The sequence below is a fragment of the Osmerus eperlanus genome, chromosome 3 (assembly GCF_963692335.1).
Source record: "Osmerus eperlanus chromosome 3, fOsmEpe2.1, whole genome shotgun sequence".
Taxonomy (NCBI): domain Eukaryota; kingdom Metazoa; phylum Chordata; class Actinopteri; order Osmeriformes; family Osmeridae; genus Osmerus; species Osmerus eperlanus.
The window spans coordinates 4,452,919-4,477,839 of record NC_085020.1 but is presented as its reverse complement, the minus strand read 5'-3'; the positions used below and the strand labels follow the sequence as shown (position 1 = coordinate 4,477,839).

General features: G+C 44.0%; 1 protein-coding gene across 10 annotated transcripts; it reads left to right on the top strand.

Moving 5' to 3' along the window:
* The first annotated feature begins 55 nt into the window (after window positions 1-55).
* Window positions 56-24,851, top strand: LOC134017237 (muscleblind-like protein 2a). Of its 10 annotated transcripts, none has more exons than XM_062456654.1 (10): window positions 56-227; window positions 3,641-4,414; window positions 14,430-14,594; window positions 14,712-14,921; window positions 15,337-15,588; window positions 17,107-17,160; window positions 17,544-17,691; window positions 18,734-18,769; window positions 19,678-19,769; window positions 21,045-24,851. In XM_062456654.1, exons 2-10 carry the CDS (start codon window positions 4,241-4,243, stop codon window positions 21,057-21,059), a joined length of 1,146 nt encoding a protein of 381 aa, XP_062312638.1. In that variant the 5' UTR covers window positions 56-227; window positions 3,641-4,240; the 3' UTR covers window positions 21,060-24,851. The 10 variants fall into 10 exon arrangements, with proteins under 10 accessions (XP_062312638.1, XP_062312644.1, XP_062312642.1 ...); XM_062456653.1 differs by having other exon boundaries at window positions 59-227; window positions 14,430-14,615; XM_062456660.1 differs by lacking the exon at window positions 17,107-17,160.
* Window positions 24,852-24,921: the final 70 nt, after the last annotated feature.

Sequence of the window (24,921 nt, the reverse complement as noted above, 5' to 3'; positions counted from 1 at the left end):
GGTGGCTGGAAATGTTTCAGCCAGAGTTAAGCAGACATTCTTTTTCCTCTACTGTCGTGGAAAGAAAATAAATTGTCTAGGCATGGTCTCTGAGAAAACAGAATATCAAAGGGAATGACAACTACGCACATGGTGATTATCAAGACAGAAAGTCATTTGGAAAAGTCTGATTGCTAACCTAGACTCTGTGGAAGAGGTTAGCCAAAAGTGATTCATAACTGCGTGAGGTAAGGCTTGTTTCCTTGCTGTGTTTCCTGACTTGCTCCCTGAAGGAATTTGCTGCATTATGCTGCATACCATGCGGTGAGACTGAGAGGTAGAGATAGGAGACTTGACTTGTGTGTTGATAAAATCTAGCCCACTCCCTATGATAACTCTACGTGTACAGTTACCGCTAACTCTTATTTGCTTTCCACTGGTTGGCTGGTTCTTGTCTAATGTGCTAATGTGGCCAGTATGGAGAGTTTACCTCACTCATCCTGCCAGGAAAGAACAAGGTACTCCCTTTATGCCTGCTCTGCAACTTCCTGTGGCGTTTCAGCACTTACCCGGTCTGTCTGTCCCATGTCTGACTCCCTCCCTAGTGTGTGTTTGCACAAGCTTCGGAGGAGTGTTTTTCTCGTACCCGGAGCTCCGGCGGACCGAGGGTCAACACACAATGATTTATTCTCTGAGGCACCAGGTGTTACCTTGTCGTCATCATGACCAACCATTAAAAACGCTGTGTGGAAAATATCTGGCAGAGGGCGACAAACCGGGAAAGTTCACAAACAGCACTTTTACTGCGCTAACATCATTTCACGAGATACAACTTTTAAGTCGACTAACTTTGTTTTAGTCTAAATAAGTGAAAGGAGGCTTAATATAAGAATTATCATCCCTTATGGATTGGTTTTGGGCTCCCTGGAGGCCAGACGGCTGTAGATTGGCTGATTATCTTGTAGAGCTGTGCACTCTCAGTAACATGAGAGTAATTAAGGTCACCCCAGTTCAGTTTGCCTAATAGCTAAGGCCACAGTAGTAGATATATGAAACACTCATGCCTGCTGACTCAGTAAATAGCTGACTGCATTGCTGCTGCAAGCTAGGGTGTCATACCAGTAATAGCCTAGGCGTAACCTTCTGCAAACTAGTAGGCTAATGCCTATTAATAGCGCTCAGCATAATATATGTGTCTATTGTTTCATGATCAGTCCCTAATGGCTGTCTATTGGAAGGTATTTTTCACCTGCGCCGTGTGATTCCGAAAGATCAAATCATATTAGTATGCTAGCCTATTAATGTCAAAGGCCCATACATGATCGGTCAAGTAGCAGAAGGTGAACCATGTAGAGAAATGTTCAACATAAGCAGCCAAAGTCAGAAGCTCTGATTCTCTGACAACCTTACCACAGTGATGCCCCACATTCAGTTAAAAGCCAAACTATTGAGTCGACTGTGAATAAACTACAGAATAATGGACCTGGTCTACCTATTTTGTTTTTTTTCTCCAAGCTGTAACATACCTATGCTGTACATCTATAGATACACATATATTTTTACACAGAGGGAAATGGGTGGATATATCACAATTAGCCCATTTACATGCATTATGTCCATGGAGAATAAGATGTACTGTAGGATTGAATGATCCCCATTTCTGTAAGTGTGTGATAGCCTGCCCTACTTTCTTCCTATCAAGAAACATTAAAGACCATTTATAGAATTTATTTTGTCAATTAAATGTATCTACTTCAACCTTAATTTTAAAAGGAAACCTACATTTGAAAAAAGAAGTAGAGATTTTCTTATTTAATAGTGGGACAACGCTTCAATTTATTCTGGTATTTGATTCTTTTTGTGTTGTTTATCCACATAGCCTACCTTGCTAACATCAGGCCAATATGGACCCCTGTCCTTAACTGTCACATGTCACCACAACAGATATCTGCGTGATAGCAAGGTTTTGACTCTGGGGTCTGATGTGTGTTTGGACTGTCTCTCTGAGGTCCCCTGCATCCCAGCTGCTTCCACTCTCCACAAGCATATTTATAATTTTGTCTTATTGGACGTGCCTGCCTCAAAGGCTGTCTGGGGTGATAAATATAGGCTAGGCTAGTGCTGCCGAGCCTAGAGAGCATGGAATTAAAATTTCATAAACCGTGGGCTGAATAGGCTTCAAGGTCGGAGACATTAATCAGTCAAATATGTCACTCTGATTAGTGCCAAACTGTGGTGTGAACCTGTTGATGACTGGCCTGTCGATTTAGACACAGGCCAATGCCGGGCGATGACATTGTTTCCCCCAGAAGACCTAGGGTGGTTCAGGAACTACAGTATTGTTCCACATTGGTACAGTATTGTGCTCTGGAACCTCTGACTGGTGTTCGAGGGAACTGAACTAATCTGGAGAGGTCACAGGGGTGTTAGAGACACCTCCCTACCTGGCTTCCAGCTGTCATACCTCATCAACATTATCCCAGAGCCACATGTAGTCAAGCCTTTCCAATATGAATCATGTTTAAGAGGCTAAGCTAACTACCGGATAAAGTGTCTATACCCTGTGGTTTATTCTTACACAGAAAGCTGTTTTGTTTGCATTATGAATACGGTGACTGCTGTTCTCCTAGTGTTATTGATGGATGTAATAATATGGTGCAGGAGCCTAAGTGATATCTCCTACCTAGCCTGATGGGGAAACTCCCATCTATAACCTAGATCCTGATAATTGGATTTCATTAACTAGGTTATTGTTTTCACTTTCCCTAAATTGGAGAAGCTTTCAGATGGTCCCAAATGAATCGCACCAGCCTGGCCTAATTGCAAAAGGTCACATTTGAAACATCGTAGTCGTTTGTAGTAGCTGATGTTCTCCTGGGAGAGGAGGAAATTAGGCTAGGTCCTGCCAGAGAGGGGGTGATTATTTGGATGATTGGCATGATTGTCACATTAAAAGAGATGGGTATGTCTGCCTATTAGTTAAAATGTAGGCCTAATGGAGGGTATTTAGGATCCACATTGTCTTATGCCACCGCATTCATCACTGTGATCCTCATGAAGCCAGAATAAATTGGTTTACGAGACCCCCATCACTAGTCAAATTTGATTGGTCAAAGTCGAATAGCTAGTTTTAGCCACTGTTGCCATGCTGCACTGAGATGATTGAAGCCACATTAAGAACATGATGAAAGACTAGAACTGATGGCTCAGATTAGGCTATCTAATGATATCAACTGTGTCACCAACTGGTTCTTTACTTTTATCTCTGTTGACGACTCCTTTATGTCTTATCCGTGAGTTTACATCCAGGCCTAAATATTTACAGATGTTCGCAATTATTCCAAATGTCCAACATTTTTGGTTCCTATTGTTTTCTTTCTTGTTTTGTCGGTGGATGACCCACTGGTCCCACACGTATTATCAGTTTGTGTATAGAGCTGATCCTAACATATCCATTTTCCATAAGTGTGAAGGTGTTTTGGCCTTCTTGCCTTACTGTAAGTAATTCCAGCAGCTCTCACTGTTCAGCTGCTTTTCATTCAGCTGGTTTACTTGTTTACTAAAAAGGCTAAGTCGTTGCAGATAAGGGTATTGAGCTCCTGTAAAGAAGTACAGCTGTTCTAAAACACAATACTTTCTCTCTCTTTTTCCCACTTTTCAGCTCATCAACAGAAAGTGCCTTTCAGACGACGTCCCCGCCTGGAACCTTCTCTGCGGTCCACATGTGCACGGCCCAGGCCCAGTCCCCTTAAGACCAGGCCTGCGCAGCATCAGGGGACAACTCTGCAGCAACTCCTCGGTCTCCTGTTGACTTTTGCACAACAAGCAAGGGATCCAAAAGGAGAGATTTACTGTGGAGACGTGAAGATCTGCCAGCAAGGACAACACTGACAAATTACTAGAAGTTGGCAAAGTCAATAGTAACCAGTCTGCATTGATATTCTATCAAGGGACTCTATTGCCCAGACAGCTTATTTATGGGTTCTGTCAGTGGAGGAAAAGCCACTTGAATGTACCACATAGCAAGGCTGTTTCCCTTGCCAGTGGTCTGCTGTTGGTGTAAACTGATTGATGCCTGATTTCTAGCTGATCAATTATCTCCGCCTGGCTGACACTGTGGGGGATCATCTGATGACTTCATGATTTGAGAACTTCTCAAACTCACAAATCAAGCAGACTCAAAAGTTCAAAACCTCTGGCAAGGCGTGGTGAAACTCTGAAATACAGTCAACCAGTTTTGAAATACCACAAGGGTTTGGACATGGCTTTAAATATGTCTTCGATTAGAGACACAAAATGGCTGACATTGGAAGTGTGTCGTCAGTTTCAGAGAGGAACTTGCTCACGGAGTGATGAGGAATGCAAATTTGCACACCCACCAAAGAGCTGCCAGGTCGAAAATGGAAGAGTTATAGCCTGCTTCGACTCGCTAAAGGTAAGGAATGTTATGGACCATATTTTCTGATAGATTCATGATCTGTTTGCCTCGGTATGCTAGAAAAAAAGGCAGGTTTTTCTGAGATGATTTCAATCATGTGTGCTGTGTGGTGGCGCTTTTTCCAGACAGACAGAGATGATCCCATATAATAATTTGGTGTAATTCAGCATAAAAGCATCTCAGAGTGAGAGAGGACTCCGTCCACAGCAACAATCCACAATGCTCTTTTGGTTGTATGGATTTAAGGCTGTAGTCTTCTACTAGCTGGGATTGGGATTACTGTGAAAGCGTTCCGCCTTTCACCTCGGTGGCCCTGCCCTGTCTTACCCTGTCTGGGGCTGTGGCTGTGACAGGGTTAATCCACACAGAAGCTCTCACTGCCAGCGCAGCACAGCCCTGCCCCTGCCCCTCCCCACGGATTATTCTCATGTTGAATTATCTCATCCTCCTTATCTCTTCACTGCTCGGTTTAAACACCGCCTGCCTGGCCAAGAGGCCTGGTCTCTGGCCTAGCGGTCAGGAATGGTGCTGTAACAAGCAGCAACAGGAACTCACCACAAAGAACCCATTCTGCCCAAGTGCCTTCTCAGCTGGGTGTTGTGTATTTGAGAAAGAATAAAATCCTTTGGCCTGCCTTTGATTTTGCCCATTGACTTTTCACCCCGAACCATTAATGGAGATGAAGATTGTGTTGCAGGTTTCTCGATTTCCTTGTATTTCTCTGGATGGATAACGAAGACATTTCAGGCCTGAATAGCGTCCCAGTCATTAATCTTAGAGAGTCATACACTGTTGATCTTGCTCCCTCAGAACAGTGGAGGCATTGAGCAGCCTGTCCTTCCAGGCTTCTGTCTACCTAACATGGCTCTCATGAGTTCCAGGGCCCAGCGAGACTGAGTCAGCCTACTAGCGGGCTGGAGAGACGGTAGTACCTGAGGGAAGCTTCGTTCAAATACATGCATGGTTCTTCAACACAAGCCGACTAGCGTGCTTCTGCATTTAGACCGAAGTGTAGGTGGAGGAAGTGACTGTTCATGACTGGGGGGGGGGCACACTGGCTATTTTATATTTTTATATTTGCTCCAAAAAGGCCCGTATTTGTTGTTTTGTTTTGAAGCATTGTGGTGGATAACAATAATGCCCTCAGCAAACAGGATTAAAATGCTCCTAGGCTCAGCCCACCCACACACAACACAATTCACAGAATATTGTTCAAATTTTTATGTCGCAGTTTCTCTGTTAAGGAGATTGTAGCCCTATAGCCCTATAGCCTATCTTACAGTGTATTTTAATTGATTCTAAGGACAGCCATAACAGTATGTGAAGCAGCCTATAATGTAGGCTTAGCACACATTACTGTCTAGTTCAGTGTTTCCCATGGTCCGGAACTATGAGGTACTAGACAAATTGATCAAACGTAATTTCTTCAGTGGATATATTTGATTGATTTTCTTGTTAGAGCTCAAGAGACATTATGATTCATGATCAAGATTAGATGGGGCTGACTTGAGTCAGCGTGGTTTTGCCACCTTGCGCCTGACGACATGACTCCTTCGGAGAAGCCGAGTGAAGAGAGAGACGCAGCTGTTAGCCGGGAGAAGGGGGATGGGGCAGGATTGGCCTTGAAAACCAACTAAATGCCACAGTCATGTGATGATGTCATGACTCTTCCTGCTGAATAGCTTGTTGTTGAAGACGAGTTCTTGGACTGCAAGGCTATCTGTTACTGACTTCTGTTTAGTGGGTCAGCGGTTTCCCACTCCCGGAATTTGAATGTGTTCTGTATGTAAATCATACAGCATGCACTTTGTTTAGTTGAGAACAGGTAGTTAGAACTGGACGCTGATATAAACATGTGGAATTTATTGGTTCTCTTTTTAATGTGAAACTAGAAGCCTATTCTAGAAGGTACTTTTTTGGTTATTTTCACTGGCATGACTTGGAAGAACTTCAGAAAGAATCTTAAGGGATAACTTCTTGGATGTCACAGGTTTCTCTTCTTAATCAGCCATTCTCCTGACATGCTTCAGCCTGCTTGATATAGTCCATGTGATCCCACTTAGCCCAGTAGCTCATGCATGACAGTAACTACTATCTCATGACTGCCCGCCAATTGACAAAGAACGTCTGGCCGATACAAGCTCACGGGTGTTAGCACACTCCAGTTAGCTTAGCATACTCTTTCCTCCTGTGCCTGTGGGGTTTGACTCACCCTTCAGGCTGCAACATCAGCCTGAGAAAGCATCCCTCTCCCTCCCTTAGAAACAGGCCGGGGCTCTGAGGATCTCTCGGTCCCAGGGCTCCTAGCAGGGCAGGCTGGGAGCTGGCTGGCTGGCTGTCAGTCATGATGTGGCTGAGAGGAGCTTCTTCCTGGGGATGCTCTCCTGGGAGAGTGTGGAAGCTGGGTCAAAGGAAGCTACCAAAGACACTGCATGGGGAGAGGAGCAGAGCTGGCAGTGCCTAGAGCAAGCCCCTGCATTGAATATACCCCAAAACACTTCCTAAGCTGTGTTTCTGGGCAAAATAGTATGATTTCACCCAATGTTATTGTTGATGTGTACCGTAAATCCCAATTTGCTGAAACGTAAACCCAGAAATCAAAACCCAAAAAGCAGAAAATGTGTCGATCGATACGTGTTAGGCTGTTCAATTGTCTTGATTACATTTTGTGTAAAACTGTACGCAAAACACCACATTAACCACCACATTAACTGCAAAAGCAAGAAACAAGAAGATCAGCCGTAGCAACATGGCACCGCACCCACAGTTTTATTGTCCATTGTGTTTCTCATTACGAGCTCTTCCTATAATGAGCAGATGCCGTCTGTAGGCCATGTGACCGACTGTGTGATGTCCCTGGGAGGGTTCTGGAGCCCTCAGCTGACACCCAGAGAGATTCCCTAAGAGCAGGAATATTAATGGGACATCTATCCCATAGTACGTGCAGATAATGGCTGTCGGCATTGCTCAGCGTGTGAGTAGGCCTAAGTGAAGAATTCCCATCTCGTCACATTTTGGCTTGAGAGGAGTTCATTTCGCAGTCAGGCTAAACAAACTGACAAGGAGAATTACTCTCTTTTTTTTTCCCCCAGTTGGGGAGAGCGTGAAAAAATGTTTATTCTGCGTGGGGAACAAAAGCCAGAAAGCTTATGTCATGTCACAAAGAGAACTCCTGCACTAGCCTCAGAAACATTCGAAATCCCTTCAACCTGCATCCAGAGCGCAGGATGAAATACAGTATGAATTGTTTCCTTTGTGTTTGTGCCGCTCCCCAGGCTTTAGGCCCGTCTTGTCAGTGGCATGGTGTTTAACATTCAGTGTGTGGGTGGGGTGACCAACTCATGCTGTTATACTGGGATTAGTCTCATTTATTTGCTATGCGACTGCTCTGCTACCCAAGATTTATGATGGTGCCGCTGTTACCAGATACAGTACATCGCAAAAAGAGGCTCCTCTGTTTCATGAGTTTGAACTTTTAACGCCCTCAGTTTCATGTACGTTGTCTTGCCTATTTTAGATCGGCGGAGTTTAGTGCTACGAAATCTGCAACCTCTTCCCCTGAAAGATAGCATTGTTGAAGACGGTAGGATGGTTGTCGGTACACTGCATGCTACTGCTGTGCAAATGCACCTCTGCCAACCATGCGATATGCTTAAATAAGCATTCAGGAAGCTGAAAACAGGGAGAGCATTTATGATCAAATAAAGGTGCAGTCTGCAGGAAGATGGTGATTCGTTTTAAGAGTAGGCTTGCCTACACCATATTCAGAGTGCCCCATACTTACTACAGCCCCTATATTAACTAAGCCTAAATGGAGACACACAAATATATGTTCCTGCTCCCCAAACAAGGGTCATCTTCTCCAGTCATGCCATTGGTTGTGGTCAGGCAGGGTTAGAGCCATGGCCACCATGCGGGTGAACCAGGGGCATGCAGTGTCTGACTGGGAAGATTAACTTAACTCCAACACAAGTGCCTCACATTCCATGTCAACACAAGCACGTCTGTGATTGGAGCTGGTATGTCATGTGAAAGTGACAACGAAGCCAAACAAACACAGACTCTCCCCTCTTATGAAGGTCGACCGTAGGCTCCGCCACCAAGAGTTCCCCCTCTCCCTTTGCACCTACTTGTGGCTCCTTTTGACGAGCCCGGCAAATCAGAGGCCTCTTGTGTGTCACCCTGACCCATAGGGCCGATGAAATGTTCCTCCTATGTTTGTGCCATTTACTTACTGCAGTCTTGTCTGTGTTTTTACAGCAGAAGGGTTGCTGTGCACCAGCAAGCTCCATTACCCCCCTTCATGTGTTGAAAAATATGTCAGAGGGCAATGTGAAATGCCACGAAAGGCCATCCATTGTTCAGATATAAAAAGTATTGTATTGTGTTGACTTAATGATTTCCTGTCAGACTATTAGCCACCTCTGTGCGGTACCTCATGTTCCTCATTGGGTGGACTCATTTCTTTCATTGTCAACGTTATGTTTTCATCATGGCCGTTCCAGACAATACATTTCAAACTTATGTGGCTGTCATGGCTTTTTTCATACCGATTTAAGTCGTCGAAAATCTGTAACGAGCTTAGCAGAGCTGAAACTAGTCACATTCCTGGCAAAAGCCATCTTGTTTTTATTTTTTCATATATATCCTCTGATACCTACCTATCGTTGGACTTGCAACAGGGTTGCAGTGTGGAGCAGGTGAAGGCTGGTACACCAACACAGCTACTAGCCGTTGTCTCTCCTCTCCTTCGTTCGAGTGGAGGCAGATGGTTGTTGTTGTTTCAGGTGTGATTCACATTCCACACTCATCCAGCTTCCTGTGTGCGACATGAAAGCCACTCCCTCCGCCTGGAGACCAGGCTCCAGCAGACGAGCGTGCCCAGGGCCGTGCTCGGAGGAGTCACCCCTCCTGCTCCGAGCCCGCACAGCACTGAGGCTCAAGAGCCCACCAGAACATCTTCTACATTCATTACTGTTCCCTTTTTTCATCCAGTCATCCTGTATGGTATGGATTCATGAAGCTCATCTAGTTTCATTCTGGTTGGACAAAGCACCCCCCCCGGCGCCGAACGAGAGACTGCCTTATTTCTTCATTTCCCTTCTGACGTTAAAGAAGGGTGCATTATCGGAAACAAAGTTCACATGCTCTGCTGTAAAATCACCATACATGGTGTACTTTCTGTAAACGCACGGCTCAGGATGTACTGACGTTGGTTTTTTTGCCGATATTATCATGTTGGACCTCGTCCTCAAGCCTGTAGCACACTACACACAGGGTCATGTGCCTGTGTGGGTTTCTCTTGATGACTGCAGGAGTGGTGCTCACTGTCCTCCTCCTTCTCCTCCCCCTCCTTCTCCTCATCCTTCTCCCTCCTCCTCTAACTCCCTCTCCCTCCTCCTCTAACTCCCTCTCCTCCCTCTCCCTCCTCCTCTAACTCCCTCTCCTCCCTCTCCCTCCTCCTCTAACTCCCTCTCCTCCCTCCTCCTCTAACTCCCTCTCCTCCCTCCTCCTCTAACTCCCTCTCCTCTAACTCCCTCTCCTCCCTCCTCCTCTAACTCCCTCTCCTCCCTCTCCCTCCTCCTCTAACTCCCTCTCCTCCCTCCTCCTCTAACTCCCTCTCCTCCCTCTCCCTCCTCCTCTAACTCCCTCTCCTCCCTCTCCCTCCTCCTCTAAATCCCTCCTCCTCATCCTACTCCTCCCCCTCATCCCCCCCTGGCGCGGGCTCGGCTGGGGACGTAGCGTATTGAGTGAGGTGGTGTGAGGGCTGGGTGGGGGCCTGGTGGGGGCTGGGTGGGGGCCTGGTGGGGGCTGGGTGGGGGCTGGGTGGGGGCTGGGTGGGGGCTGGGTGGGCGCTGGGTGGGGGCTGGGTGGGGGCTGGGTGGGGGCCTGGTGGGGGCTGGGTGGGGGCCTGGTGGGGGCTGGGTGGGGGCTGGGTGGGGGCTGGGTGGGGGCTGGGTGGGCGCTGGGTGGGGGCTGGGTGGGTGCTGGGTGGGGGCTGGGTGGGGGCCTGGTGGGCGCTGGGTGGGCGCTGGGTGGGGGCTGGGTGGGGGCCTGGTGGGTGCTGGGTGGGGGCTGGGTGGGGGCCTGGTGGGCGCTGGGTGGGGGCTGGGTGGGGGCTGGGTGGGCGCTGGGTGGGGGCTGGGTGGGGGCCTGGTGGGCGCTGGGTGGGCGCTGGGTGGGGGCTGGGTGGGGGCTGGGTGGGGGAGTATGCAGCCTAGCTGCAGGAGCTCACTGCAGATCACATCATCTGATGGAGGAAAGGAGGGGGGCCTCTCTCTCACACACACACACTTTTTCTCACACTCTTTCGCTCTCACACACGTTCTCTTTTTCGCATACATTCTCTCGCTCTCACACACACACACACACACGCACGCACACATACACACACACTCTTTCTCTCTCACACACATTATCTCTCTCTCTTCCCTGTGCTGTGGAATTAGCACCCACTGCAGTATGAGTCCAGGCTTAAGGGTTTCAAGCTCAGCTAAAAATATTAGCATATTAATTTCAAACATGTCAGCAGTTGTTCATTTAGCCCATCTGTGGGATTATTCTTTCATAGACAAACACACTGGCTACTTGATTACCCCTGGGAGAATGGGACAAGTAAGTAATTGACGTGTGTGTATGAGTGTGGTGTGAGAGGTAGCTTGAGCAGGAACGGCAATAAACTGCTTTACTGATTCGAAGTCCCGACACCACATTTCAGGACAGTGTCACAGGAAGGAGAATCCCGAGCCACTGGGGCATGTGTGACAGTGTTGCAGGAGCTCCCCGTCAGACCATGCTGACGTGGCACAGCCTGCAACATTCATGCATCCTCTACCAACTTACTGTACCTCCAACACAACGCTCAGCCTCTGTTCAAGTCAAGAACTTGGAGAGGACAGAACTCACTGTCTCTCTCTCTCTATCTCTGTCTCTCTCTATCTCTGTCTCTCTCTCTCTGTTTCTGTTTCTCTTTCTCTCCATCTCCCTGCCTCTCACCACAGCCCTTCTCATGAGGCATTTAACACAGACCGAACAATGATCCTTTTATCCCGCAGCACTATTCACACCTCATCTGTGGGGGTTCACCCAATGGAGCGTTACATCAACTCAGACCCCGTTCCAGTGGGCCGGGAGCGTGGTCCATTCTGACGCCTTACCCTGCCGGTTTACCCTGGCATGCCTTGCCTGGAATTTGGACCTGGCATCTGCCCTGACCCCTTATCACGCTGAGATAAGACGCCATTGTGAGCCAGTTGTGTTCTGCCAGCCACCTTCCTGTCCTGGGCTCAGAGATCAGGATGTCGGTGGTTAGTGAGGACAGCATGAGGGCAGTGAAAATCTGATGCGGTATTATTGGATATGACACGTGTGGGCTTGACCTCAAACCGAGTGATAACTCAAGCTATGTAAACTGGGGTCAAAGTGAGAGTTAAAGCTCCATTGAGTACGGCTGGGAACTGCTGGGTTTGACCAGCTTATACTGGGCTTAATTTTGCCCTGGAAAAGTACCGTATAATCGGGAAATCAATTTAGCATGTGTTGCTTGCCATAGATTGAGATTATGCCATCGTATAGCCTACAAATCACAATGACTATAACGCAGCTATGTAGTTCTATGTACCAAAGCGTATAATGCCTTAGCTGTATCCTCAATAAAGAGCTTGTCAAGAAGTGAGTGTGTGAGTGTGTGTGTGTGTGTGTGTGTGTGTGTGAGTGTGTGAGTGTGTGTGTGTGTGTGTGAACAGAGATCCTGTGCTCAACACAGCTGTGTTTCTATTCTCTGCATGCTCCAATAATACGGCTGCACCATCTCATTTGGCATGAATGGGGGGGCCACACGATTGGCTGGCCCCACTATGACAGCCAGGGCACACTTGCCTGTTTGTGTTTAGTGAACATCTGTTGGAGCGTCTCTTTGAGTTGGATCAATAGTTTGTCTGTGTCTCATTAATTGCTGAAGGCAGTTGCATTGATGTCACATGTAAATTCCGTAAAGGATTAGGAAAGACAGTGTTTTCTGTCTCTATAGGAGATGACAACTAGATGTATTTAAGTAGATTCCAGATCTAGCTCACAAAGGAAGCAAAAGATTGATAGGACATATAGATTTCTAGCTAGTCTGTGTTTTAGCCCACTGATTCTTCATTATTAAATGTCTTCTCTGTGACCTGAGTGACTAGTTAGCTGTAGATGATATAAGGTCAGTTACACAACAGGTTGTCTTCAACTCTAATCCACAATCCCCATTTAAATATCTGGAACTTTCCACGAGAATATGCTTGGATAAAGATAAAATCCATTTGGACAGTGAATGAGAATCATTTATATGAATCTCTTGGGGGAATCTCAGATGAGTTCAGTAAATCTAGGCCTAATCTGTGTGTCAGAATTGTTGTCTTGCATTATTAAACAAGTTTTTCATTTGAATATGTAAAACAGCTACATAGCATAGCAGCCTAATCTCTCATTGATTGGCTGTTTGATTGATGACTACATTAATCCCTTTTTGTGGTAAAAGATTCCCCAGTGCAATTAAAATGTGTCTCAGGCAAATTATTTTGCAGACTTTACAGTACTTCAGAATTAGCTGGTATACTAGTCAACCTTAAACTTTTGCCTAGTAGCCTGGCTATTTTAGCTCCGAGCTGGACCCACGCATGTACTAAACAGAGCCGGGTGAGGATGCTATCATGCAGACATCTGAATTGTTGTGAATGGACTTTGGAGCCCACTGTTCCCCAACAAAGAGGAGGGGGATGTCAGTGTGTAGAGAGATCCCCTATGTTGGCAAACTCACAGCCCATTTCTGTCCATTCAGCTTTTCCCCTAAGCCTGTTTCAGTTGCTCGTTGTAATCATGGCCGCTTCGCCAAATGTCTGTGGAGGGACGTGGAGATTGAGATTTCTCAGCCTCATCATGCTACATCATTGATTGTCATCATTATATTGTTTCTAGCTCTCAGCGAACCAGTGATCGTGACGGCAGACCCAGTAGCGTGGATGTCATTCTGACCTCTAAAAAGGATAGATTGTTATAGTGAAAGTGCAGATAATGTTCTGCTTCATACATCCAAGCATAGTGTACACTTCCTATGTGTGCTATTATAAGACTAAAATAAGGATGTGGCCTACTTCCCTCCTCAGTCAATCCTAGTTGACTGGCTTTTCTGAGAAATAATAGCCTCTTGTTCTCTCCTCCAGAAAAACATGATCTGCTCATCCACCAGCTCTAGGGAGACATGATCCTGGTCATAATCATGTCATTAGGGTTACTTTCTCCTCGTGGTATAGAACATGGAACGTCTTGCATCACTTTGAAGCAAGGTTTTTAGTGGTTTTAGCTGTTTCATACCCATTCACACTGGACATTCAAAAGGGGGACTTGTCATATTGACATCACCACCAAGGCCTAGGGAGTCAGGTGGCTGAGCGGTGAGGGAGTCGGGCTAGTAATCTGAAGGTTGCCAGTTCGATTCCCAGTCGTGCAAAATGACGTTGTGTCCTTGGGCAAGGCACTTCACCCTACTTGCTTCTGGGAGAATGTCCCTGTACTTACTGTAAGTCGCTCTGGATAAGAGCGTCTGCTAAATGACTAAAAATGTAAAATGTAAGGCCTTTCACCAAGGTTTTTCACCAGTGTGACGGGGGACTAAATGAGAGAGAGAGAGAGAGAGAGAGAGAGAGAGAGAGAGATTACACGGCCTTCATGTGTCCTTGCCTTCATGCACAACATCCTTGTCTCTTCATTTGACTGTGTATGGATTCTATTGACCTTGTCTGTCATGATTTTATATGCAGCACTGATGATAGTGGTTTAAATCGATCCTCGGTTCCATAATTGCAAAGTACAATTTGATCTATTTGATTAAAAAATAATTCTGCCTTATGCGTATCTGAATGTAAAACCTTAGCGAATGTGGTGAACTCCATAAACATTACAGCCTAGTGGGTCAGGTCACTTTTTTGGGGGGTCCCAAGAATGTGTTTTGAATTCTTCTTCTCTCTCACCACAGGGTCGATGTTCTAGAGAAAATTGTAAGTACCTTCATCCACCTTCGCATTTAAAAACCCAGCTAGAGATTAACGGACGGAACAACCTCATCCAGCAGAAAACAGCCGTCGCCATGCTGGCCCAGCAGATGCAGTTCATGATCCCAGGAACCAGCATGCAGCCAGTAGTAAGTTACTCATACTCAGTCGTAAGTAACTTCCAAGTAGCACCTGACACTCACGTTTTGACACCAAATTCTTTGCAGTATTTTTTCCTGACTCTCGCCCACCATTGCTTTTCACAGCCTTCTTTTTCTATGAGCCAAGGACTTGGTCAGAGCCCTGGACTTAGCTATGCTCCTTACATGACCCCCATGAGCCACGGGATGGGGCTTGTCGCCGCGGACATGCTTCCCAGCGCCCCAGTCATCATCCCTGGCAGCCCCCCCATCAATGTCCAGAGCTCCTCGTCCTCCTCGTCCTCACAGAAGATGCTGCGCACAGACAAACTTGAGGTAGGCCATCCAGATGAGTGGAAAGTAGAGGTGGGAATCTTTTGGTACCTCACGATTCGATTAAAATCGATTCTTGGGGCCAGGAATCGATTAAAAATCGATCCACGATTTTTTGTGATTTTTTTGATCAAATTTTTATACTAAATAAATAAATAAATAACATCTAAAATAAAATATATTTTTTACATTTGTGAATCGATGTGAATCGCTAGAAGACTGAATGGCACACCCCTACTGTAAAGTGTTGAAGCACCTGTTGAATGGGTCGCCCGGTAGTGCCCGTACCATGACGGCTGAGGCCCTACTGCAGCGTTACCATTAAAGGCTCCAACAACACCTTTAAAAGAGCATCCCCGCTCATTGAGTGTGTAAGTCTCAACCTTCCAGTAACGCCCGCCCCCCTCTTCCCCCCCAGGTGTGCCGGGAGTTCCAGCGGGGCAACTGCGCTCGGGGCGAGACGGACTGCCGCTTCGCCCACCCCAGCGACAGCCCCATGATCGACACCAGCGACAACACGGTGACCGTGTGCATGGACTACATCAAGAGCCGCTGCTCCCGGGAGAAGTGCAAGTACTTCCACCCCCCTGCACACTTACAGGCCAAAATCAAAGCTACCCAGCACCAGGTCAACCACACTGCCGTGGCGGCCCAGGCAGCAGCAGCCATGGTAAGGTCCTGGCCTCAAGCCCACCACATCTTTTATACTTTTAACATAGTATCTTAGACAACTTGTGCAATTAACGCTTTGATGAAATGTGACAGATCAGCCTTGATGGATTTTAGTCCCATCTGACAACCATATGTTAGTCAGTTTACCAATCATCATAGAATGTGGAGCTCTGCTTTATTTGTAGACAAGTAATTTGTCAAAATAATGACGACTTTTCCCCATTTTTCAACAATATGCCCTAGTAGTCTATACTGTTTATTAAACATTTTTATGTTGCAACTCATGCTAGCTTTTAACCTAGTTGCAGTATTCTTATAAAAATGGCTTGCTTTGGCCTCAGTCCCTTGCTTCCCACGCTTTTTAAAGTCGAGCTGTAAAGCTGCAACAAACCTAGCCTAACTTTGTTCCCACAGCTACTGTCTTGTTTCATTCTACTGTCTGCTGGTGGTGTGTCTGAAACGTCTAAAGCCTTAATAACTAGCAATGTTATAGAGTGAGCGACTGTCACTGAACACTACTTCACTCACTATGGGACAGTTATAGTCTAATGCAGATGAAGGCCTTCAATCTAACCTCTAACAACGGATTCAGTCCATGCTTTCATTAAAAATGTAATTGAAAACATGCATGCACCATGACCTTAGAATGCGCTATGTACCCCTTGGTAAACCTGTCATATATTTTTTTCATACGTGTTTTACGTCATTAGTTCACTTACTACATTCTATGTTTGTTTTTTGTTTGTTTTTTGCATGACCGCCAAATTACAAATACATTTTTGGAAAATTTACGGCTTATTTGAGTAAATAGGTTTAATCTACAATGACTGTATTCTGTACAACCAGTAACCATAGAGATTTAACCAGATCTAAATGAACAGAGACCAATTGGCTCGCACAAGCAAAACTGTGAAAATAATTTACCCAATTCTCAACCGATAAAAAAAGAAGGCACAATCAAAAATCTTATGATCATTCTAGTAATATAATCATCATAATAATAATATTGTAAACAGTGCTCCACATTCTGTGATTATCACTTGTAAGGTGTTCTTAAAAGGTTATTATATCCAGTAATTGTGTGTACATTTTTAGATTGTAGAATTGTAACCTAAATTCAATATTTATACTTTGTTCTCCTTAATTGGATACACGTGTTGATAGTGATGATTAATTACCAATCAGCTAATGTTGTATTATTGTAGTCATCAATCTATATTGTGAATATATATGTGAAAACCTATTGGATCAAGCTAACGTGTAGTTGATGCTGACGTACTAATGCAGGAGTTAGTTCTCGTTTCCTTGGATCAGTTATTTTGTTTATTGTGCATGCATATTGTTTCGTATGTGGTATACTGCATTCAGATTATTTTGTTTTTGTTTTTTCCTTCTCACCTACCCACAATGCAATGCTGTCCCCATGACGCACCTCTGCTTGCTGTTACCTGTATGTTAATACGCTTGAATCCCATTGGCCCACTGCCATCATGTGCTCGCTGCCTGCTATTAAAAGACTCAGTCGACTGCCAAAGCAATGAAGCGACCCCTCGAGGCAACTGTAGACCTGGTACTTTGACCTTTCACCTTTTGCTTTGCATGTAGCTATTAATTGTACTGTAGCAACTCACAGAATTTTTATTTGTCATTTTCGTTTTAAAACCTCTTAGATTCATCTAGTATGTGTACAGATTCATTCATCATCAGTTACCTCTGTTTAATTGACTTGATAGATGTTTTAAATGTAGTATCATTAATATTGTAGACATTCACTTCATTATTAAAAAGGTCTTTTTTTAATTTTGTAGTAGTAATAGCGTACACTGTATGTATTTGTATTATTGAAATACCTTAAACTAGTTATTTGTCAAAGAGATCGTACAGTAAGACGTGAGCTAGTTGTGGATGTTCATGGTTCCCTTGTCATGTTGAAATGATCTCTGTCCTCCTCAGTTTCCCCACGGCCTCCTGCATCCGCTACCAAAGAGACAAGCACTGGAGAAGAGCAACGGGGCCAGCTCTCTCTTCAACCCCAGTGTTTTGCACTACCAGCAGGCTCTGGCCAATGCACAGCTCCATCAGCCTGCATTCTTTCCCACAGGTAGGCCCTGTCTCCGGTCCACGGCCCCCCCCTAGCCCAATTACCTGTGCCTGCTAGAAGTTGTCTGGTCCCCGTCCCCTCCTGAGATCTTACTTGTTTGAGTACTTGTGTCTTTGCTGGGTTAGATCCTGGTCAGGCTCGCCTCTTCTCCCAGTCAGATGCACCAGGTGTGATGAATATATATATTTTTTTATGCTGTGAACAATTTCTGCTAATTATGCTCAGTTAATGTTGCTGCCACGTCTTCAGGGGCCTGTTGTCCCAGCAGTATCGTCAACGTGATCATCGGGAGGTGTCAAAGCCTGAGGTGTCAATCAAAGGGAGGCATGAACTAGGTCAAGATGGATTATGACAGTATGTCAGTCTACTCAGATTTGGCATCTTAAATCATATTGAGTTTAATCCATCAGTGTGGAGTTCTAGAGTCTGACACTTTTGAAGGTGTGTAAGATGACTGTAGATAAAGGTGATCCATTAAATCTCCAGCTAAGCTCCTTCAGTCAGCAGGGTCTCAGTGCTGCCTCCGGTAGCAGCATCAGTAGTACCAGCCTCATGTCTTACTGTTGCCTGCTGAGTGCTCGTGACTTAGGCCAGTCTATGAATATGTAAAACCTCTGCATGTGCATCTCACTCTGAACAGTGTTACCCATACCTCACATTGAACCCTATACACACACACTTCCCTGGATATGGCCACGGCTCACCTAACTACAGGTCTTATCCCTGATTTCCACTGAGGAGTTCACGTCTGCTTTTCTTTATTGTGTGTGTGTGTGTGTGTGTGTGTGTGTGTGTGTGTGTGTGTGTGTGTGTCAGATGTGTGTGCGTGTGTGTGTCAGATGTGTGTGGCGTGTGTGTGTCAGATGTGTGTGTGTGTGTCAGATGTGTGTGTGTCAGATGTGTGTGTGTGTGTGTGTCAGATGTGTGTGTGTCAGAGGTGTGTGTGTGTGTGTGTGGTAAGCATGCTGAAAACAGTTTGAAGCTAACCTGTTTTTCCCCCCCATATTAACCTCTGTTCACTTCCCACTGCATAATCACACAGGCTCAGTCTTGTGCATGACTCCTGCTTCCAGCATGGGTAGGTCCCTTGCTTCTTTTTTCTGATCAAATGTCTAATGAACGGGGGAACATGGAATGTTCTGACTGTTGATTTAATAGACATTCTTGTTATTCCACCGTGTGCTTGGATAAACATGTCTCTAGGTCAAAGGGCAGCGCTCCTTTGTACGCAGTAGGGTCCAGCACACTCATTTAAAAGGCCATTTGAGAAAACAAAATTTTAGATGTGTACATATTTTTTATTTTTTTTATTATGACCGCACCTTGTTGCTGATCAAAGTACCAGGGTATTATTTATATGCTCTACATATAATATGTATATACTTTATCATTGCCTCACTTATTTTGATCAAATGTTTCCACATTTTTTACACCCTTTGTCCATCTCACTGATAATTGTACCCGAACAAACACAAAATTCCAAACACGAGATTTCATCTAAGCACAACTGGTTGATGATATTTACTAGTTATTTGCTATATCCTGTAGATTAGGACATTTGATCACCTTCCCATGTATTTTATGCATCATTTTTATTTCCGCGTGGCCACAAAACGACTTGTATCCCTTTTGATTGAATTTTTTTGGTTTTTCATTTACAGAACATGTTCTATATATACAGCTGTAAATATGAAATTATTAGAGATTAGTCATTGTGTTTCATAATGCATTTTTTATTCATCTTTTTTGGGAAACTATAAATGGTCAAATGTCCTAAACTACCTTTAATCAGCTCTCCTCTATTATTTCTCCCATGCTATCTTGCTTTGCTCTGTGATTGCATGCCATCTGCTGGTCTAACCCAATGATGGCTTTGCTGCTAATGTTGTACTGTATTCACCCTGCACAAAAAAAAGAAACGTTGCTATGGTTACCATAATGCTCCACCTACCTGTTCATTGCTTTCATGGTTCCCTTCCTGAAAAGTCCCCATGATGTACAGCGCTACGCCTGCTGCTGTCTCTGCAGCCACTACTCCTGCCACAAGCCCCTACGCAGCAACAGCTCCGGCCAATCAGGTTTGCTCCTTTTAAAGCTTTCTCTCATGAATCCTTGAGCTCTAAATAAGTGCTCGTTTTAGTCCCTGGACACATTTTTTCTTTGTGTGATCATTGTGCCTTTCCTACGAGCAAATAATTTGCTTTGTTTTTTTGCACATAGTGTATAGGATACCTTTGCACTAAAATACGGTCAGACAGCACTTATTTAGAGATCTCTCATCTGCAAATAGTAGTTGTTTTGTTGCATAAATTCCTTAATTGTTTTTTTGCATGTATTTTTGTTCTTTGCTTTATTCAATTTGAAGTACCCCCTCCAATGAGGATCTACAGTTTGGCTTGCATAATAGTTCAGCTCTGAACTATTATGGGGGGGGAATAACACCACAAGGACCACCGCCCAGGAGGGTTAGGGTGGAAATACTTTAGACTAAAGGCAGATAGATGGTTCTGGGTAAAAGGGGTGATTCGCAAGGTAATCTTGAGGTGGTGGGGAAAGTAGTTTGTCAACCCTGTTTTATTTGAATTGTAGAAGTGCCTAAAGTACATAGCAAGCATCAGGAAAAGGCTTTGTTGAGTTTGAGAGTGTTGTAACCTCACTCATGACTCATTAGAATCTAAGAATGAAGAACTCTGTTAGTCTGCCGCCATCAGCTCAGCAACCCTGGGCCTATTCAATTTGAAGTACCCCCTCCAATGAGGACCTACAGTTTGGCTTGCATAATAGTTCAGCTCTTTCTTTGAGATGGTGTAATTAACATCATTACATGGCTTTTATCTAGCACTGTAGAAGGGAGCAGACATCTTACTCTTCTAACGATGTGTGTGTGTGTGTGTTTGTGTGTACGAGCAATCGTGTGTGTGCACGCATTTCACGCCCAGTGGCTTCTCCTCCTCTGACTTGGCTGTGACTGCCCTCTGTTGTCCATCTTAGGCATCTTCGGGGGGGCGGGGGGGGGGGGGGGTGATCTGATTCCTCCTCGTCAGCTGAGAAGGAGAGTGTGTGTGGGTGTGTGTGTGGGTGTGAGCGTGGGTGGGTGTCATTCTTCTTCCTAACTCCAATATCAGTCTCATATGCAATTTATTTAAAAAAATTGTCATTACGCTAAACAGTTTTGCTGCCGACCATTATTCAAATGCTTTTTTATTTCTTTAGCAAATGTTGCCAGCACGGATTGAGGATTCTCTTTGCAATCCTAGTATATGCAGTTGGACCAAAGGGCAATCAAGATTGTTCATATAAAATGCCACCATCAAGTGACATGTCTTTTTTCCCAATTTCTACTCCTGCAACAGATCATCCTCAAGTAACCAACAGGAAAAGAACAAATTGTCGAGATGCTGCCCTCAAAGGCTCTAAACATCCTTTCTGTAAATACTACATCTGCTCCACATGAGAACTACAGCAACCTGCATGCTGACAAGAAGATTACTGAGGAAATGTTGTAAACATAACCTTGAGCTATGTGAAATATACAAATTATATATCAGAATTATATACCTAGGACTAATACTGCTTTACAGATATTTAAATGTCACAAGATTACTTTATGTACCGTATATACATACACACTATTGGGGATTGTGAAGATTTAATTGTTATTGAACAATTATATTGTTTCTTTTTTCCTTTTTAATGTTTCTTAAAAGTGCACAACATTCACATGAACTCACAGAGCAACATAAAACTCACATAAAAAAGTGTATATCTAGTGCTAGATTTGACATTTTAACACAGACCATTGGAAAGAGCACTAATGTGTTTACCCCATACTACCTGCACTTGGCTTATGACTCAGACTGGAGGAAGAGGCCTTCTTGCTCTTTGAGAATATGAATGTCACAGAGGATGCGTTTCCACCTATTGTTACTCTACTTTTAAACAGAATCACTGCTCCCCTCTCCTCATGCGTGCCTTTGCCTCTCCAGGAAGGCTGGTCAAGGGACAACTCATTCAGTCAGCCACCTGGGCTGGTCCTCCCCTACTGCAGCCCCAAATAGTGTCATTAACAGCCGGACGTACGGTGGACTCCAGAATTCACCTTGTCTTTTTTTTTATTAATCACGTCCCACACTGCTGTGTTGGTGTAGGATAGACAGGCTTCCTGCTGTACAGCTGCAGGACAGGGTGTTGTGGGTGCCGTCAGGTCACCAGGGTCTGGAGAGGAGCTGAGAGGCTGACTAGGTGTATGATGACCCGGCAGGCGAGGGGGGGGTGGGGGGGGAATAACACCACAAGGACCACCGCCCAGGAGGGTTAGGGTGGAAATACTTTAGACTAAAGGCAGATAGATGGTTCTGGGTAAAAGGGGTGATTCGCAAGGTAATCTTGAGGTGGTGGGGAAAGTAGTTTGTCAACCCTGTTTTATTTGAATTGTAGAAGTGCCTAAAGTACATAGCAAGCATCAGGAAAAGGCTTTGTTGAGTTTGAGAGTGTTGTAACCTCACTCATGACTCATTAGAATCTAAGAATGAAGAACTCTGTTAGTCTGCCGCCATCAGCTCAGCAACCCTGGGCCTACTAGATCTGGAAGCGAATAAGTGTTTGTGTGATGCTGATTCAGTGCATTAGTACTTTTTGTACACTTGGTTAGTTTTAGTGCTTTAGTAACTTGTCATGGACTTCCATGAAAGTTTGCATTTATTGTGTCACAGATTTGATTATGCCTCTGCAATATTACTTTGTTTCTTTTGTAAGATGGACAAGTTGAGTTCCTTATAAATACTTTTCAGTTAGGGAAATGGAAGTAATATGGTAGAAAGGTTTGTGTCTGAGTGTTAGTTATTCATTTGTCTCATTTTGTCTTTCTCAAAAACCAACATTTGTTGCATTTAACTTACAGTCTAACATCTTTCAGGTAGAAATTATCACAAAATAATGTAGTGTGTTTGTAATAAGATGTGGTCTAATAATTATCAAACTGTGCAATGAAACTTGTTCATACTGAGACATGGTCTGTGCTGTGTTGAAAATATGCATATTCACACAGGTCCAAATTCACTCTGAATTTAACCTGTCAAAAATTAGGAACTGTCATTTAAGACTAGACTGAAAACAAATCTGAAACATGAACCTGTCCATCACCCCCTTGATTCTTCCTCGTCTCTGACATTTAAAGTTTGTGTACTGTACGTGCAAATGCTTAGTTCACAGCCCTTTGTGTTTTGTCTCATTTTGATTGCGTGAAAGCAGTGTGTCTGTAAAAAAAACACAAAAAAACGTTGTACACAATGATGTTGTTTTGTTTGATGAACCTCACCACTCCCTGACAATCCACTGAAGCCCCATCACACCTGTCCTCACCACCTACATCCTTTAACATCACCTTTATTTTAGAAGTCTAATTTTAAGCAACTCTTGATGGAAATATATGGAATATACAGTAGTCTTATTTGTTTAACATTAGTATTAGAACAATATTGTAACCTATATTCTATTTTAAAAAATGAATGTAATTTATTAAACTGAGCTTTGCTCTGCTGGAGGTTCCTCAAAGGGGGTTGTCCTGTCACTCTAGCCTACTAAAAGCCGTCTGTGTACAAGGGAAGATGTGTTAAAGCTACCAGTGCTGGGCTTCCTCAACTCCACCTTGTCTCTGCCTTGTCATCTGCAGGGAGCTTGAAGAGAAGGAGGCGTCAGAAACGTCTCCGCTCTGCCTCCCAGAGTGGCAGAAGTGTTGGCTAGAATGTAAATGTATGACGCCTTTGACGCTTCCTTCTCTTGCTGTTTCTCTGTCATCTACACAGGACAACAAACTGCAGTACGAGCGAGGCGATAGAATTGGTTTTATTATGTTAAAGAAAAGCATACAAAAAAAACACAAAAAAATGGTTTATTGTCACATTTTACCCCCCAAAAAAGAAAGAAAAAAAGTATTGAACTTGCTTTTCATTGTAGTATGGTATGATTTCATAATTTGTTGCTGTGTCAAACTGAAGTTGCAATGATGGAAACTCTGTATTTTTGTAAAGGATGTCTTGTTATGTTTGTTTTCTAGAGCACTCTTAACACAAGATTGTATTGCCATAAAGAACATTTCCTATTCTATGGCAAATTGCATACAACATGTACTTTCTGTTTCTTATTGCCTTTGTATCACACTATATTAATTTTACAGTTAAGATATAAGGGCCCTTATGACATCTAATATTTCTATCTTCTCCCACCAAAAAGCTCAGTTTCTGTATCTGCTGACCGGATGTTTGATGTCATGAGGTTGTGTTTGATGGTTGTTAGCTGTTTAGAATTGCACTTTGTTACAAGAATATAATTATTTTCCCATTGCGGATAATACAACTTCGTCTTGGGTATGGCAAACTGGATTTCCTTAAATTATGTCAACTGTTAACAGAAGACACGTTTTGCAAGAAAATACTATTATAAAAATAATTGTTCATTTCAAGTTGTCAGACTTCATTTCAAGTTAAAATATAATTACATTATACTGTAAATACATCTGCAGATGCAATGAATTTGAGATTTGAGGCCATCCATTCAAAAGAGTTAAGGACAGTCAGAATGTTTCAGTTTACTGACCCAGTGGTAACGTGATTCCTGAGCACTTTCTGGACAGTGGATATACTGGGCAGACAAGCTTATGTGTGAACTTTGCCTTACCTTTGATGTTTCGTGCTTCAGTTTGTATGTGTTAGCTTGGGCTCATGAAATATAAGGATTGTGATTAGTATGATCAGTGAAATACGCTGTTTAATTCTCACTCTTACAGGAGTTTTTATTTGTGGCCAAAACAAAATTGTATGAGGCGCAGTCTAACAATTTCCTGAGAAAAGCTTGATGAAGAGAGAAGTAGCACGCGTGCCATTGTGAATGGTTGTGCTAATGTTACTGCAGGATTGTGGTGAGGCTACTGTGTCCGTAGCACATGGCTCCATCAGTGATGCTGTACTGTAGACCTGTGCTCTATGGAAGAGGGAGAGTACCCTTTCTCAGTTTTAATTATGTTATGTGACAATTTTCAATGTTTTATTTGTGCATACTTACGTGCTCTTTTATGTTATATAGAGTAGTTTTGTTTTTTGGTAAATCCAAATTTGTGTAAAGTCTAATGTTAAAACAAAAAAACAAATAAAGGTTTAAGTATATGCCAAGCTTGGGTTTCAGTTTTTTACGTTGCACATGTGTATTCTACATTAGCACGTAGGCTGAGTTCTT